The sequence below is a fragment of the Porites lutea genome, chromosome 5 (assembly GCF_958299795.1).
Source record: "Porites lutea chromosome 5, jaPorLute2.1, whole genome shotgun sequence".
NCBI lineage: Eukaryota > Metazoa > Cnidaria > Anthozoa > Scleractinia > Poritidae > Porites > Porites lutea.
This window is the reverse complement of record NC_133205.1, coordinates 21,152,747-21,166,372: the sequence shown is the minus strand read 5'-3', so window position 1 is coordinate 21,166,372 and position 13,626 is coordinate 21,152,747. Positions and strand designations below refer to the sequence as shown.

Below are 13,626 nucleotides of genomic sequence, written 5' to 3'. Positions count from 1 at the left end.
TGGAGTCCTTGAAAAATGGGAAATGTGTTCTTGAAAGTCCTTGAAAAGTTCTTGAATTTTTTGTTCAAAAATGTGTACGAACCCTGTTTCCAATTGCAGGGCTCAAATTTTCTTTTGTCCTGCTTAAATCCTTTCCGTAAGAGAATGTTATTGTTTTCGTGTTTACAGAAAGTAATAAATTCTGTGAAAATGACCAACTATAACAGAAGGCCTAGATACTTGCTGAATGTAATCAGTCCAGAGAAAATGTTTTCCATAGTAGGCCAGAACAACAACAACAACATAAGCTTTATTTGCATGACTATTTTTTTTATGTAGTTACAGTATTGCAAAAGCTTTAACATAAAGTTACAATTTATAACAATGATAATTCAATGCAATGATTACCACAGTCAATCGAGTGTCATCAGCATAATTTGATAACAAATTAGTACGTAAATCATTACATAAAGAGACAAATTTCAACAAATGTGAATTTATGGAAAAATTCTGTGAATTCATCAATTTAATTATTAATTCTGTGTAAGATAGCTGATTAAAGTCGACAAAATTTTGTTGGATTTGATCGTAGAATTTCTCCCTTGGGATTGAATATTTTGGACAATGGAAGTGAAAATGAAATTTGTCTTCAATTATACCAGAGTTACAAATAGGGCAGAATCTATTGTTGAGGGAAGTTTGATTATGTCTTCCAGTTTTAATCATGAGTTTGTGGTTACTTATTCAAATTTTCACTAAGTCTTTCCTATCTTTTTTGAAATATGTTATGGGAATTTTCTGACACTAATACATCAACATGGATATGGTAATGTATGCTAATGAATATGAAACAACTTGAAAAAAACAAAAACTACCTGAAATAAAAAATTAACGGTAACATATATATTATAACAAAACATTATAAACTTGAAAATTGATACAGTCAACTCTCTTGTAACAGACAATTCTATAAGACTGACACCTTTCTAAAACAAACACATAGAGTTGGTCCATGCCATTCTTAACTCCTTTAGTGGACCCTCTATAAGATGGACACCTAGAGTTGGTCCCTTCCGTTCTTTACTGCATTCAGTTGACTCGCTATAAGGTGAACAATTTCCTAGAATTGGTCCCTGTCTTTCTTTAATCCTTTAAATTGCCATTTTTTCAGAAAGAATACCTTAGTAATTAACAACAGACACTAAGAGTTGGCCTTTATACTCTTTTAATAATTAACTCTATTCTAGGTAGACACCTTTAGAAACAGATATTTTTCTGTGTTCCGTCACTGTTTGATGAACTTTAAAGAGTAATGATACATTTTTTTAACCTCCACATTAACTGAAATTATACATTATCTGTTCTTTTGACTGTGGAAGCTTATTTTGATTTTTTTGTGATGTCGCTTCTAAAGGCATAAAATTATTACGGTTTAAAAAAAACTGAAGTATTGCTGTCAGTGCTTATAAAAACGTTTGGCAGAGTTAATCAATCCAAAAGAATTTTTGTCTAGCAAATTGTTTACGGGTTACTGCCTGGTGGTTTTTTTTTGCTATCTGCAGCACAGTAGTAACATGTTAGATAGGCATCTTCATGCTGACCAAAATGCTTGCAGCCTTTGGATACAAGATTGATACAGGTATGTAACCCTACAAGGAAAATCATATAACTCAGTACATGCATTCTTTATGAGACAATTGTTGGGTTTTCCATGTTCTACTACTTTGTCCCAGGTCTTGGAGAATCTTTACTCCAATCATGGCTCTTTTGCAACAGTGACCTTGTGAGATCAGCATACCAGAATGGCATGTCCAAACCCTTGACGGTGGTAATGATAGTCAGATTTTTTGTTGCATCAGTCTCAATGGGCTCTATTAAGCAATCTCCCTTAGGGTTGAAGAAGAATGGAACTGAGTATCTGTCTGTGTCGATAGACCGTCTTACACGATGCCTTGTTGCCCGGTAGAGTCCTTTGGTCCAGGCCTGCAGGCAATCACCCAGGTTCACCACAAATGTACCTGAAAGTTAGTTGAAAGTCTTATTTTATCTACGTTGACTATGACAGTGAATTTATCAACTCTAGCCTGCAAGAGCAGACGCCTTTTTCAGCTCTTGTTTCACCTGCCGAAACAAGAGCCGAAAAAGGCATGCAAATGCTGCCAGACTTATAATTTCCCTGTCTCTGCTACTCTCCACCTCATTCGCAGGCCATAAACTTGGCATATTGTTTTCATATATTTATATATGGTATAAAATTTGCAGCTCTCCCTTTTGGTGACTATTTTTTTTTTCAATTTTGTCCAAAACTCAGGAGAAAATTAATTGAACAAGACCCCTTGGAAAAATTTTCTTACGAGATGTTTTAACCTTGACAAATAAAAAGTGTCTTCTATGTACCTGGTATGGGCTTTGCTTCAATCCATTTTCCATCTGTTATTTCTACTTCCAAACCACCAACATCATCTTGCAGTAGGAAGGTACACATGCCATAATCTGTATGTGGTCCTACCCCCCAGGAGTCTGTCTCAGCAGGGTGGGGAGGGTAATGCATGAGGGCCAGTGTTTCAAATGTGGGTTTAGAAAACTTTTCATCAAAGAAGTTTTCTGGGAGTTGAAGCCCAATTGCTAAAGCTTTCATCATCAGTAATCTGTTGATTCAGAACGGGATTTAAGATTGATTATCTGCATACATATATTAAAATTATTCTAATTATTCATTAGCCTGTTCTGGGCTCCGAGATTGTCGGGCCCGTTGAATTGAGAAAGCGCGATCACAACTTATGTACATGTAGTGTAAGTTGTTCAGTTGCAATATAATTCTAACCTTACCCTAACTGATTCAGTTGCTTTGAGTATGCTACAATAACATCAGCAAAACCAGGAAGTTCCCTCTCATCTGGAAGCTGGTTGTTTTCCATGTCTGGGTTAAAATAGAATCCTTCCCTGATATCAACAACGTTCAGAGTTCTTTCTGATCCTTGAACATGAAAATAAATAAATCAAATATTACATTAAACTCGTAGTGCAGTGAGAAATTACTAAAAAATTTACTATACTGGTTACTTTCTCGAAAACACTTTCTCCCTGATAATCAATTCTTTCTGAAGATATATAGTAAAAAAAGTGGGCATTGTCAAGCTATAATAATTAACAAATTATTTGTTAAGAATAATACAAAAACAAAAGGTGAGGCAGAAGTGCTTTAAACTTTTTCCAGTGTTTTTTATTGTGCTAATATTAATAACAATTTTCAATTTTTTTTAAAAATCAGAACTGCCAAGTCTCATGACTTTGTCTCACAATTTCACAACCTATCTCATGTCCTCACAAGTTGGCAACTGATTTCTCACACTTTCTCAAAAAATAAGTCAAACTCAAAAAAACTTTTGGAGCTGTAAGGTTTCTTTCCAAGTTAGATATCGATAGATAGCCAGCTCGATCAGTCCAAAGAAAACACTTTAGCAGTTGCATTTCATTATATTCTTTCACCTCAGTGACTTGCTGCTGCCACCAAATGCGCAAACTTACTGTCTCTCGCTTCAGGCAGGCCGCCAACTAATTAAAGTACATGGAAAGTACAAAACCTAAATCAGAAAATTGATCTTGATTTTCACTGCTAGCCAGCTTTAAAGTGATATGTGACTTCCAATAGCCACTATTATATCCCTGCTGGAAGTCCCTTCCCTTGGAAATTTGGGACATCTCACTACTTTTTACCCATTTCTCATTTAACTTTTCCCAGTTCTTACTGTGTTCAGAATCTCATATTTTTTGCCTTTTGGGGGATTGGCAAGTCTGAAAAGTGCCCCATTAAAAGTACAGGCACTATCGATCACCTACAGTGCATTGTCTATAGAATGTGGTGCTACTTTACCAATAATTTCAAAAGATTTGAAACATCACCTAAGCGTAAATTGCTCAGCCATTATCAGTCCAACTATGTCAAATGGTTAGTGCATATAATGGAACTTACTTGTTTCAATATAGCCTCTGTAAGACTCACTGTTGTGAATATTTATGGTATTTTTGGTCGCCAGTGGCAGAGCAAAAAAGCTCTTCATAACAGTAAAAATGTTATCCATAGTTGACTGTTCAACCCCATGGCCAGTGAGGTAAAAGAAGCCAACATCTCTACAGGCCTGGTGAATCTGTTGAATCACTTTATCTTTGAGTCCTTGGTCAACCTCTGTATTACTGCCATCTGGTACAAATAAGAATACAAGAATTAACTCTGAAATGCTTGCCTGAGGGGGGATACTCAACATACTGTAAAATTCCGAAAATAAGCCCCTCCATGTATAGGCCCCTCCAAATTAGTATAAGCCCCAAATTGGTAACGTAAAAACCCTCCATTAAATCACCCCTCCAAATATAAGCCCCCCAGGGGCTTGTATGTGGAAAATTGCCCACAAATACAAAGTAAAACAAAGCAAAAATGATAAATTTACTTCCAACTATAAGGCTAGCCCAATCAATTTTGAGATGCAAATTTCCCTCCATAGATAAGCCCCTCCAAAAATAAGCCCCTCAAAAAGGGCCTTTGAAAAATATAAGCCACAGGGCTTATTTTTGGAATTTTACGGTAATTTATATAGGGAGGCTCTGCCTCAAGATCCAACCTCTTACCCTTTTGTATACCATTTTTGACAGAAAAGGTACCCCTTTATTATACCATCTACTGATAAAATTAATGGTACCTCTTTCACATACCGAGTTAAGGACTTTGTATCCCTTTTAACTGCTGTAAATACACTGTCTTTTAAATATGAATTATAAATAAAAATGCAAAACCTTTTCTCTACATTTTCACAGCCATAAACTGATCAGAGTGTTAGCCCTTTTTCTCTTTTTACAGAGAGAAATGACAGATTTCCATACCCTTTCAAATACTTCAAGTAGCGAAATCCCTACCCTTTGTATACCTGAAGCCTGAAGAAGGTACCCCTTTTGGGCGGAACCTCCCCATACAGGAAATTATAGGGAGCACCCACCACTCCCCCCCTCCCCCTTCCCGCAGAATGCTTGAAGCAAATTAAGCAGCATATAGACCTAGCCACTCAGACTTCTTTGATGACATTATGCTACACGTCTGACTTGCTCCCAGTTTTCTCTTACAATTTTGTACACAGGGATGGAGGGTGGCAACAGAGTAGCGTAATAACATCACCCCACATACACATCTCGATCTTTTGGGTTTCTTCGTTTCCCATCACTTTTGAAAGAAATGTAAGGATACATGGGAGGTAAATCAGACACTTAGTTTACAACTTTTACAGTAGCAGTTGAAGGAGAAACTGGGATTCCAGTGAAGGGGTGATGAATGGTCCATTAAAATTTTTAACTGCTCGCAAAATTTTACCTTTGCTTGATTTGCTCGCAAAATTTAAACGAGTGCTCGTGCTCCCCAAATTTTTGCAGTTGCTCACATGCTCGCTCTCTTGTCCGTATTGCTCAAAATTTTGTAAATCCTTCTTTGGGTTAAAGTAAATGTAATTCTGTATGGTGCTAAATTCCTATAACATGGCTATATCAAGTTCAGTGGAAATGCATGCGATAAATGACAACGACAGTGACACTCCAATAACCACTGTCACTAGCCAGGGGCATTCCTGGGCTTCCAGCTTTAAGCCCACTACCAGAATGTTGCTGAAATTGCACCGGTAAACGACCCGGGTTTCACAGCCTGTAAAGTAAGTTAGTTGCGCCTTTAAGTTATGATCAGTTAACTTAAATGTTGTATTTCCCCACTTCTGTTCAATATGAATAATGCAAAGACAAAGTTAAGAGTGGCATTCGAAAATGTAAGGCCAAAGGAAGGTTTGCGTACAGAATTCAAATGCCAAACTGTGGCGTTTCCTGGCACAAAACTCCTGGACAATCTTGTCTGTGTCGATGCTTATGTCCCTGTATACATGTAAAAGCGCGAGCCCAGAGAGCCTCTCTACTCACATAGTAGACATTGACACAAAGACAGTTACTACAGCCAAGACTGGGACGAGACTCAGCGTCCCCTGTCTGCCCGTACACAGTCTTGTGACATCTGTCTATACTTTGATAAAACTATAGTGTAGGAGCTCAGTAGGGCTCTGTCTTGAGGAGCTACATATGCCATCAATGATGCTCTTGGCAAACATTTGGAATTATATGAAAACACACAAAAAAGGATTGTGATTTTTTTTTTCAATTTGGCCATTCAAAAAACAAATGCCCTAAAATATTTTAAGCCCGTGCTTAACTGCCTGGGGGGGGGGGGGGGGGGGGAAGGGGGGTACTCGGGATTTCAAGTGATGGGGATGATTGAAGGAGTTTTTTGGGTTTGAAATTTTCCATTCTGGGACTTTTTTGGGTACGACAATTAGGCAAGTATTTTTTTGGGTAGCTTGATTTGAGTAGGGATTTTTTTGGGGTATTAAAAAGAATCGGTAGTGCCCCGGCTGCGTAGTTCTGCGAATAAAGTACAAAGAAACGTGTTTTGCTGTTGTTTAATAGTTAACTATGGTGTCACTTTACATCGGATGTTTTATACAATAGTCTGCATTGTGCTGTGGTGCCCGGCCGTGTACAAGACTTCAACCGCTTATCAATTCAGTCAATTGGCTTTACCGTCACTGGAATTCCCTTTTCCTTTAGTGAACTTTTGATTTCTTTTGCTTGTGACTTGTGGGTTTGAAATATGAGGTTCACTGGGTGTTTAGTCCAAATTTTATTTTGATTTATTTTTGCGTTCACTTCCTTTTTGGACACTACGTGACTACTTATATCATGTTAGTTTCGGATGGTCACATGACCACAGCAAAAGCAGATCACCACGTGTTTTCAAGTGTAGTGTTATAGAGCAAATGTTTTGAATTTCTCATCGATTGCATCGCACAGAATGTAAGTAGTTTTGCTCTTTAGTGTCGCTTTAGGTTTATTTAGGTTTTCTTTAGGTTTATTTGTCATTTTTGCTTATTTTATGTTCAGTTTTCACCGTTCATGACCAGTGATCACCGATCGAACCAAGCACGAGAAACTTGGCGATTAAAGACAGATTAATAGTCCAATCAACGCGTCGAAATTTCTGTGTCGACCCCAACATTGTGAAAAATTCTGTGCGGTACGAAGAGAAAACTGTGTTTTCACCTGGATTCTCGAGAAAACGAACGCTCCGAACCGACCGAACGGAATCGCAGGAATCTCTGGACTGGACCGCGCGATAGTGGATCGCGGAATGGACCCTGAGGACTCAGCGAAAGGAGCAGTTGGATACTCCCTACGCCAGGACCCCGTACCAAATACTCAAATTGATTTTGGTGAACTTGTGTATCAACGCGAAATAAGCGAACAACGCAGACTTGCATCTTTGTGGAACAAGGAATCTAAAGAAGTTGCCTTTGAAACACAGCAGCTCCAAACTCTCCTCTACACTAATTGGGAGCACTTGTCCGCCCGCAAAATAGTAGATCGTTTAGCTATCATTTGGAAATCCTTTGAGACTGTACACTCGAAGTACCTGCCAGGCATACGTGACAGCAAACGACTACAAGAAGTACAGCAAAGGTTCAAGTCCCTCAAAGAACAGATGATGTTTACAATAGAAGAATGCGAAACCCAAATACGGACTGATCAAGAAACACAAAAACGTGATGATGAACGCTCCATTAAAAGTCACAAGTCGCACCAGTCTCAGAGCTCCACTACTTCAAGATCCTCTTCGTCGTCCCGGAAAGAAAGGTTTAGAGCCATGCTTTTAGCAAAAAAGAAATTGGAGTTAGCGAAGAGTAGGGCACAAGAGGAAGCTGAGTTGGCGAAGAGTAAGGCTCAACAAGAAGCCGAATTGGTCAAAGCAGAGCATGAGCGGAGCGCAAAGAAGGAATTGAGACTACTCGAGGACGAAGCCGTTCTAGGTGAGCTGGACTGGAAGATTGAAAATGAGTTCGACGAGGAAACTGGTGTTGTTAATGGTGTGGACAATATTGTTCAGACAACCTATCCCATTGAGGAGAAACCACTGGGACAGTCACCTCAAATTCAACTTGATGATTCAGAACCCCGAACACCAAAAATCCCAGCACCGACACCCAAACCTTCACTGCCTCTTATACCTGTCAGTTGCTCCACCCCCCAAGACACAGCACCTGGTTCGTGCAAGGAAAAGCCAGCCACTGAGGTCAAATCCAATATTGCCGATACTGCAAACAAGGGAGCACTGCCAGTCACTGAATGCCAGCAGCCACCATACCAAGCCCCACGAACCTTCCAGTATAGACCTAAGTCTCAGCCAGAAGACAAAGTAATAGAGCAAGCCCCTAAAGACCATGTAGCAGCCATGTGGAAGGTACAGCTTCTGAACGGAATCTCTCCTACACCCTTTAATGGCAACCCAGCAGACTTCCCGTTCTTCAAAGAACAGGCACATACTCACCTTGAAAGTGAGCTACTAACTGATGCGCAGCGGGTAGAGTACTTACCGAAGTTCCTGAAAGGAGAAGCCTTGGAGGTCATCAAAAGAAACCGAGGCTCCTCCTATAGTGAGCTAATGAAGATCTTAGAGGAACGCTTTGGTCGCCCTATTCAGGTGACGCAAGCCTGCATCGAAGAGTTAGTCTCAGGCCCCAAACTTGCCTATGGTGACAACATGGGTCTGCTTAATTTTGCCGAGAAGCTGAACACTTCAACCAAGGTTCTGAAGGGAGATGTGGAACGCGAAGCAAGCGTAGCTACCAATTTGAGAAGAATCGTAAACAGACTCCCAAATGATTTAATCACCAAGTGGCAGACCGAAAACTACGAGATTGTTAGCCGTGGTGGAACTGCACGACTAAAGGACATTGCAAAATTTGTGAAAAGGCAAGCGTCAATAAGGAATGACCCAGTGTTTGGAATGCAGCCGCAAAGGGGAGAAAACAGGACAAACAAGTCCCCCCCCAAAGCTTCTAAAGGATCGGACCTGCCCACGAAAAATGCTACGATCAACGCCACATCGCTTAAGAACGCCCCCAAGAAAGAGAACTCTGCAAACTGTGCAATTTGCAAGTCTACTCCCCACCGACTCCAGGAGTGCCCAATCGTCAAACAGTGTGACCGTGTAGCCGTGCGTCGACAATATGCAGCATCGTATGGGTTCTGCTTTAACTGTGGTTGCCATAATCCCGATCACAGTGGTACTTCCTGTCCTGAGCCACCAGCTTGTTCTCTGTGTCCTGGACACCACTTACCAATACTGCATAGGGACAACAACAATGGACGCAGAACTCCTGGAAACAAGAACACTCATAACCCCACTAACCGATACAGTACTCCGACTGCTGACCCAATAACCCGGCAACCACAAATGGAGCAAGGCACAAGACAGCCGCCCAGCGACAGGCCACAGACTTCGATTACATCTGCCGGTGTCAGCACCACAAGAGCCCAAGTTTTGTTAAATGTAGTTCCTGTAACCATTACTGCAGAGAACGGTGGTTCCCTTTCTACATATGCATTTCTTGACAATGGCTGTACCGATACCCTCATTGACAAAGAGCTTGCTGATCATCTTGACCTGAAAGGGATCTCGGAGCAAATCGGGATTAAGACTATTACGAACAGCGAGGAGCTGGTGGAGAGTCGACGCGTTTCCTTTACTCTCAGTCCTGTAGAAGCATACGGTGAAGACATTGATGTTAATGAAGCTTACGTTCTCCCTGACCTGAATCAATCAGAACGAGTTTTGCCGGGGACAGTAGATGTCCATAAGTATCCGCACCTTCAAGACCTTACATTCCCAGTGGTGGACTTTGAACGAGTCTCGATCATTGTGGGGAGTAACGTCCCTGTTGCACACTTGCAGAAGGAAGTCAGAATCCCGAAAGACAACAAGAGCGGCCTCTACGGTTATCGGTACCCTCTCGGTTGGAGCATTTCAGGTCCATTGACTATCGCTGGGACAAGAAGAGCTGAGCTCAATTTCATCTCTGTTGGACACAAACCTGACGACTTTGTTGAAAGGTTTTGGAAGATCGAAGACTATGGAACATTGAAAGCAGGAGAGAAGCCCTTATCTGTGGAAGACAAACGAGCCCTAAAAATCATTGAAGAAACTACTACCCTTGTAGACGGGCATTATGAAGTTGGCCTACTATGGAAGGAAGATCAGCCAAAGCTGCCAAACAATCGCATTTTAGCTGAAAGACGAGCAGAATTGCTTAGACGACGCCTGACCAAAGCAGGAAATGAGCAAATGGCTGCTAAGTACCGTGGAGTCATGACTGAGTACATCTCGAAGGGTTATGCACGCAAATTGTCCCCTGAAGAAGCAGCTAGAGAAAGCTCGATAACTTGGTACTTACCTCATCAACCAGTGACTAATCCCAACAAACCTGACAAGCTCCGTATCGTCTTCGATGCCGCATCTGAGTATGAAGGAACATCTCTAAACAAGAATCTCGTTCAAGGGCCAGACATGACAAACAGTCTCGTTGGTGTGCTGCTGCGATTTCGACAGGGGCATGTAGGGGTAGCCGCTGATGTCGAGGCAATGTTTCATCAAGTGCGTGTGCGTAAACAAGATCAAGAAGCTCTACGATTCCTCTGGTGGACAGATGATTACGACAAACCCCCGGATGTCTATGTTATGGAAGTACACATATTTGGAGCAACCTCGTCCCCTTGCGTTGCAAATTGGGCCCTGAGAAGAACAGCCAGTGACAATGCTGAAAGGTTCAACCCGCAAGTTGTTGCAACTGTTGACAGGAACTTTTATGTTGACGATGCTCTGCCATCCTTCAGTGAGGAGAATACAGCATCTACTGTAGCATCGGACCTAGTGAAAATCCTGAATCACGGTGGCTTCAACCTTACGAAATTCATGACGAACAGTAAGAATGTTTTGGCAACCATTCCCACCGAGAAAAGAGCCACACCAGATCTGAATCTTGACTTAGACGAACTGCCAGTGGAAAGGGCGCTAGGGATTCGCTGGTTTGCTGAAACAGATGAGCTTGGATTTGACATCAAGAACTTGAATCGACCCGAAACAAAGCGTGGAGTACTGTCCGCCGTTTGTTCCCTGTATGACCCTCTTGGGTTTGCTGCGCCTGTGGCCCTTACTGCCAGAGTAATTATCCAGGATATGTGGAAGGCTAAGGTAGACTGGGACCAGCCACTCGAAGAAAACTTCTTAGCCAGATGGAAGTCTTGGACCTCACAGCTGTCATCCCTCTCTGCACTGCGCATCCCACGTTGCTACTTGCCAGCTGGAACAGATGCTTCCAAATGCAAACTACAGCTGCATATCTTCTCTGATGCCTCTGAAATTGGCTACGGTGCATCTGCGTATCTAAGAGTCGAGAATCCAGATGGGTCTATTCACTGCTCGTTTGTTGTGGGGAAAGCAAGAAATGCACCTGTCAAGTTCACAAGCATTCCAAGGCTTGAACTCCAAGCTGCTGTTCTGTCTACACGCTTGAATAAGATGCTGAGAGAGTCGATCGAGCAGTGGAACCAGCAACAAATTGTGCAAGAGCTTCTACAACGAGGGTGCAAATGGGTCTTCCAGCCGCCAACTGCTTCTAGCATGTCTGGGATTTGGGAGCGGATGGTGCGAAGTGCTAAGACTGTTCTGAAGTCTATCCTAGGGACCCAAGTAGTTACGGAAGCAGTTCTTCAGACGCTGTTGACTGAAGTTGAACGAGTGTTAAATGGGCGAGCGCTCACCGCCAATTCAGACGACCCAAATGACCTTCAGCCACTCACGCCAGCGCATTTCTTAATGCAGAGGAAGACTATCTGCCTACCCCCTGGCATATTTGAGAAAGCAGATCAGTATCACAGAAGGAAATGGAGGCAGGTACAATTTCTGGCAGACCTATTTTGGAAGAGGTGGTTGCGTGAGTATTTACCTACCCTGCAAGCCCGAGGAAAGTGGAGAAAGGTCTTACCTAACTTGAAGCCGAAGGCCCTTGTCCTGTTAGTTGATGACAACGTGCCGAGAGGATGCTGGAAACTTGGACGAGTCCTAGAGGTCTTCCCTGGCCCCGACGGCCTGGTGCGCACAGCGAAAGTCAAGACAAAGGACTCTGTGTTCATCCGACCTATTCAGAAGCTATGCCTACTGGAGAACGATCTTGAGAATAATTAGTCTAGGCTAGTGACGTTGGGCCTACCTACTGGGTTGTCCCAAGGCCGGCGGAATGTTTAGTCCAAATTTTATTTTGATTTATTTTTGCGTTCACTTCCTTTTTGGACACTACGTGACTACTTATATCATGTTAGTTTCGGATGGTCACATGACCACAGCAAAAGCAGATCACCACGTGTTTTCAAGTGTAGTGTTATAGAGCAAATGTTTTGAATTTCTCATCGATTGCATCGCACAGAATGTAAGTAGTTTTGCTCTTTAGTGTCGCTTTAGGTTTATTTAGGTTTTCTTTAGGTTTATTTGTCATTTTTGCTTATTTTATGTTCAGTTTTCACCGTTCATGACCAGTGATCACCGATCGAACCAAGCACGAGAAACTTGGCGATTAAAGACAGATTAATAGTCCAATCAACGCGTCGAAATTTCTGTGTCGACCCCAACACTGGGTTAATTTTTCGTCCAGGGATTTTTTTGGGTTTTGCTGGAAGCCCTAGGGATTTTTTTGGGTCTTGACTTTTGGCTCCATTCGATCATCCCTGTCGCTTGAAATCCTGAGTACCACCTCTAGGCTTAACTGGCTTACAGTCAGGTATGCCCCTGCTAGCAATTTGAGCTTCAATTTTCTAAACCACATATCTCTCTCTCTCCGTAAAGTCTCCTACATGGCCATTTTTACTGTCGTCACACAACTCTCCTCTCCACAAATGGCTGCTGAGAATAGAACCTGTGTAGCAGACTACTGTCTGTATGAATCTTTCCTGATTTGCGAGTTACCTTGAAAAACAATTCACATTACCCTTTTCACCTTGCATGGTGTGTAACCCCTTACAATAGACCTTGTTTTCGACACCATCTTGATGAGTAGGCAAACGTGTGGGAAATTACAGTGTTTGTATGAGAATCTAATGTCGAATAATTTCCCCCGGTAATTTCCGTAAAACGGCTGTTCTGAAAAATATATCAATTGTAAACTAAAGCTACAAAGCAAAGGATTATCCTTAAAAAAAATTTGGGGGCGTACCCATGCTTAAATTTCTCCAGAGGCTTGCTTTAGATTTTCCCTATATTTGTCTGTAATTTTCCCGGGACTTTCTTACAGACAAATGTATAGAAAATTTTAAAAAGTGGAGCTAGGTCTTCTAGTGTATGCAACGCCCTCAATTTTTTTCAGGAGAATCCTTAGAAGTGAAGCTTTAGTTTACAAATCATATTTTTTTTCAGAACAGCTGTTCTACGGAAATTTGTCGACATTAGATTCTCATACAATCACGCGTTTGCCTACTTGTTAAGATGGCGTCGAAAACCGTGACAAGGTCTATACGCTGCGTGCGAGCAGAGGCCATTCGATTTTCTTAGTTAGATTTTAGATCTTCCCGACTTATCTAAGAAGTTCGAAAGGCCTCTGCTCGCAAGGTAATAACTTTTTATCAAAAGACAACTTTTTTTCATTAAAGGCACAGTTTGTTTTCATGCTCCAAGAGAAATGCTGCAAAAATTTTGGGTTTTTAACATTTTAAAGCGTTGACCGTCACGCAACAAGTCGCAAG

General features: G+C 41.6%; 2 protein-coding genes across 3 annotated transcripts in view; one reads left to right on the top strand and one right to left on the bottom strand.

The window, feature by feature from the left end:
* Nucleotides 1–1,442: 1,442 nt before the first annotated feature.
* Nucleotides 1,443–13,626, bottom strand: part of LOC140938074 (1-aminocyclopropane-1-carboxylate oxidase-like) — a 12,446-nt gene continuing 262 nt past the window's right edge. Inside the window, exons 2-5 of the mRNA XM_073387615.1 lie at nt 3,953–4,180; nt 2,809–2,968; nt 2,377–2,627; nt 1,443–1,997 (exon numbers count right to left, since the gene is read on the bottom strand). Coding sequence (XP_073243716.1) covers nt 1,699–1,997; nt 2,377–2,627; nt 2,809–2,968; nt 3,953–4,180 — 938 coding nt within the window. The 3' untranslated portion in view covers nt 1,443–1,698. The remainder of the gene's footprint in view (nt 1,998–2,376; nt 2,628–2,808; nt 2,969–3,952; nt 4,181–13,626) is intronic.
* LOC140938765 (uncharacterized) lies at nt 6,664–12,487 on the top strand. 2 transcript variants are annotated; one of them, XR_012165563.1, is made up of 2 exons: nt 6,664–12,320; nt 12,408–12,487. XR_012165563.1 is itself a non-coding variant. In XM_073388294.1 (2 exons), the coding sequence occupies exon 2, from the start codon at nt 7,190–7,192 to the stop codon at nt 12,077–12,079; it is 4,890 nt and encodes a 1,629-aa protein (XP_073244395.1). In that variant the 5' UTR covers nt 6,664–6,855; nt 6,943–7,189; the 3' UTR covers nt 12,080–12,487. The 2 variants fall into 2 exon arrangements, 1 of the variants encoding a protein (XP_073244395.1); XM_073388294.1 differs by having other exon boundaries at nt 6,664–6,855; nt 6,943–12,487.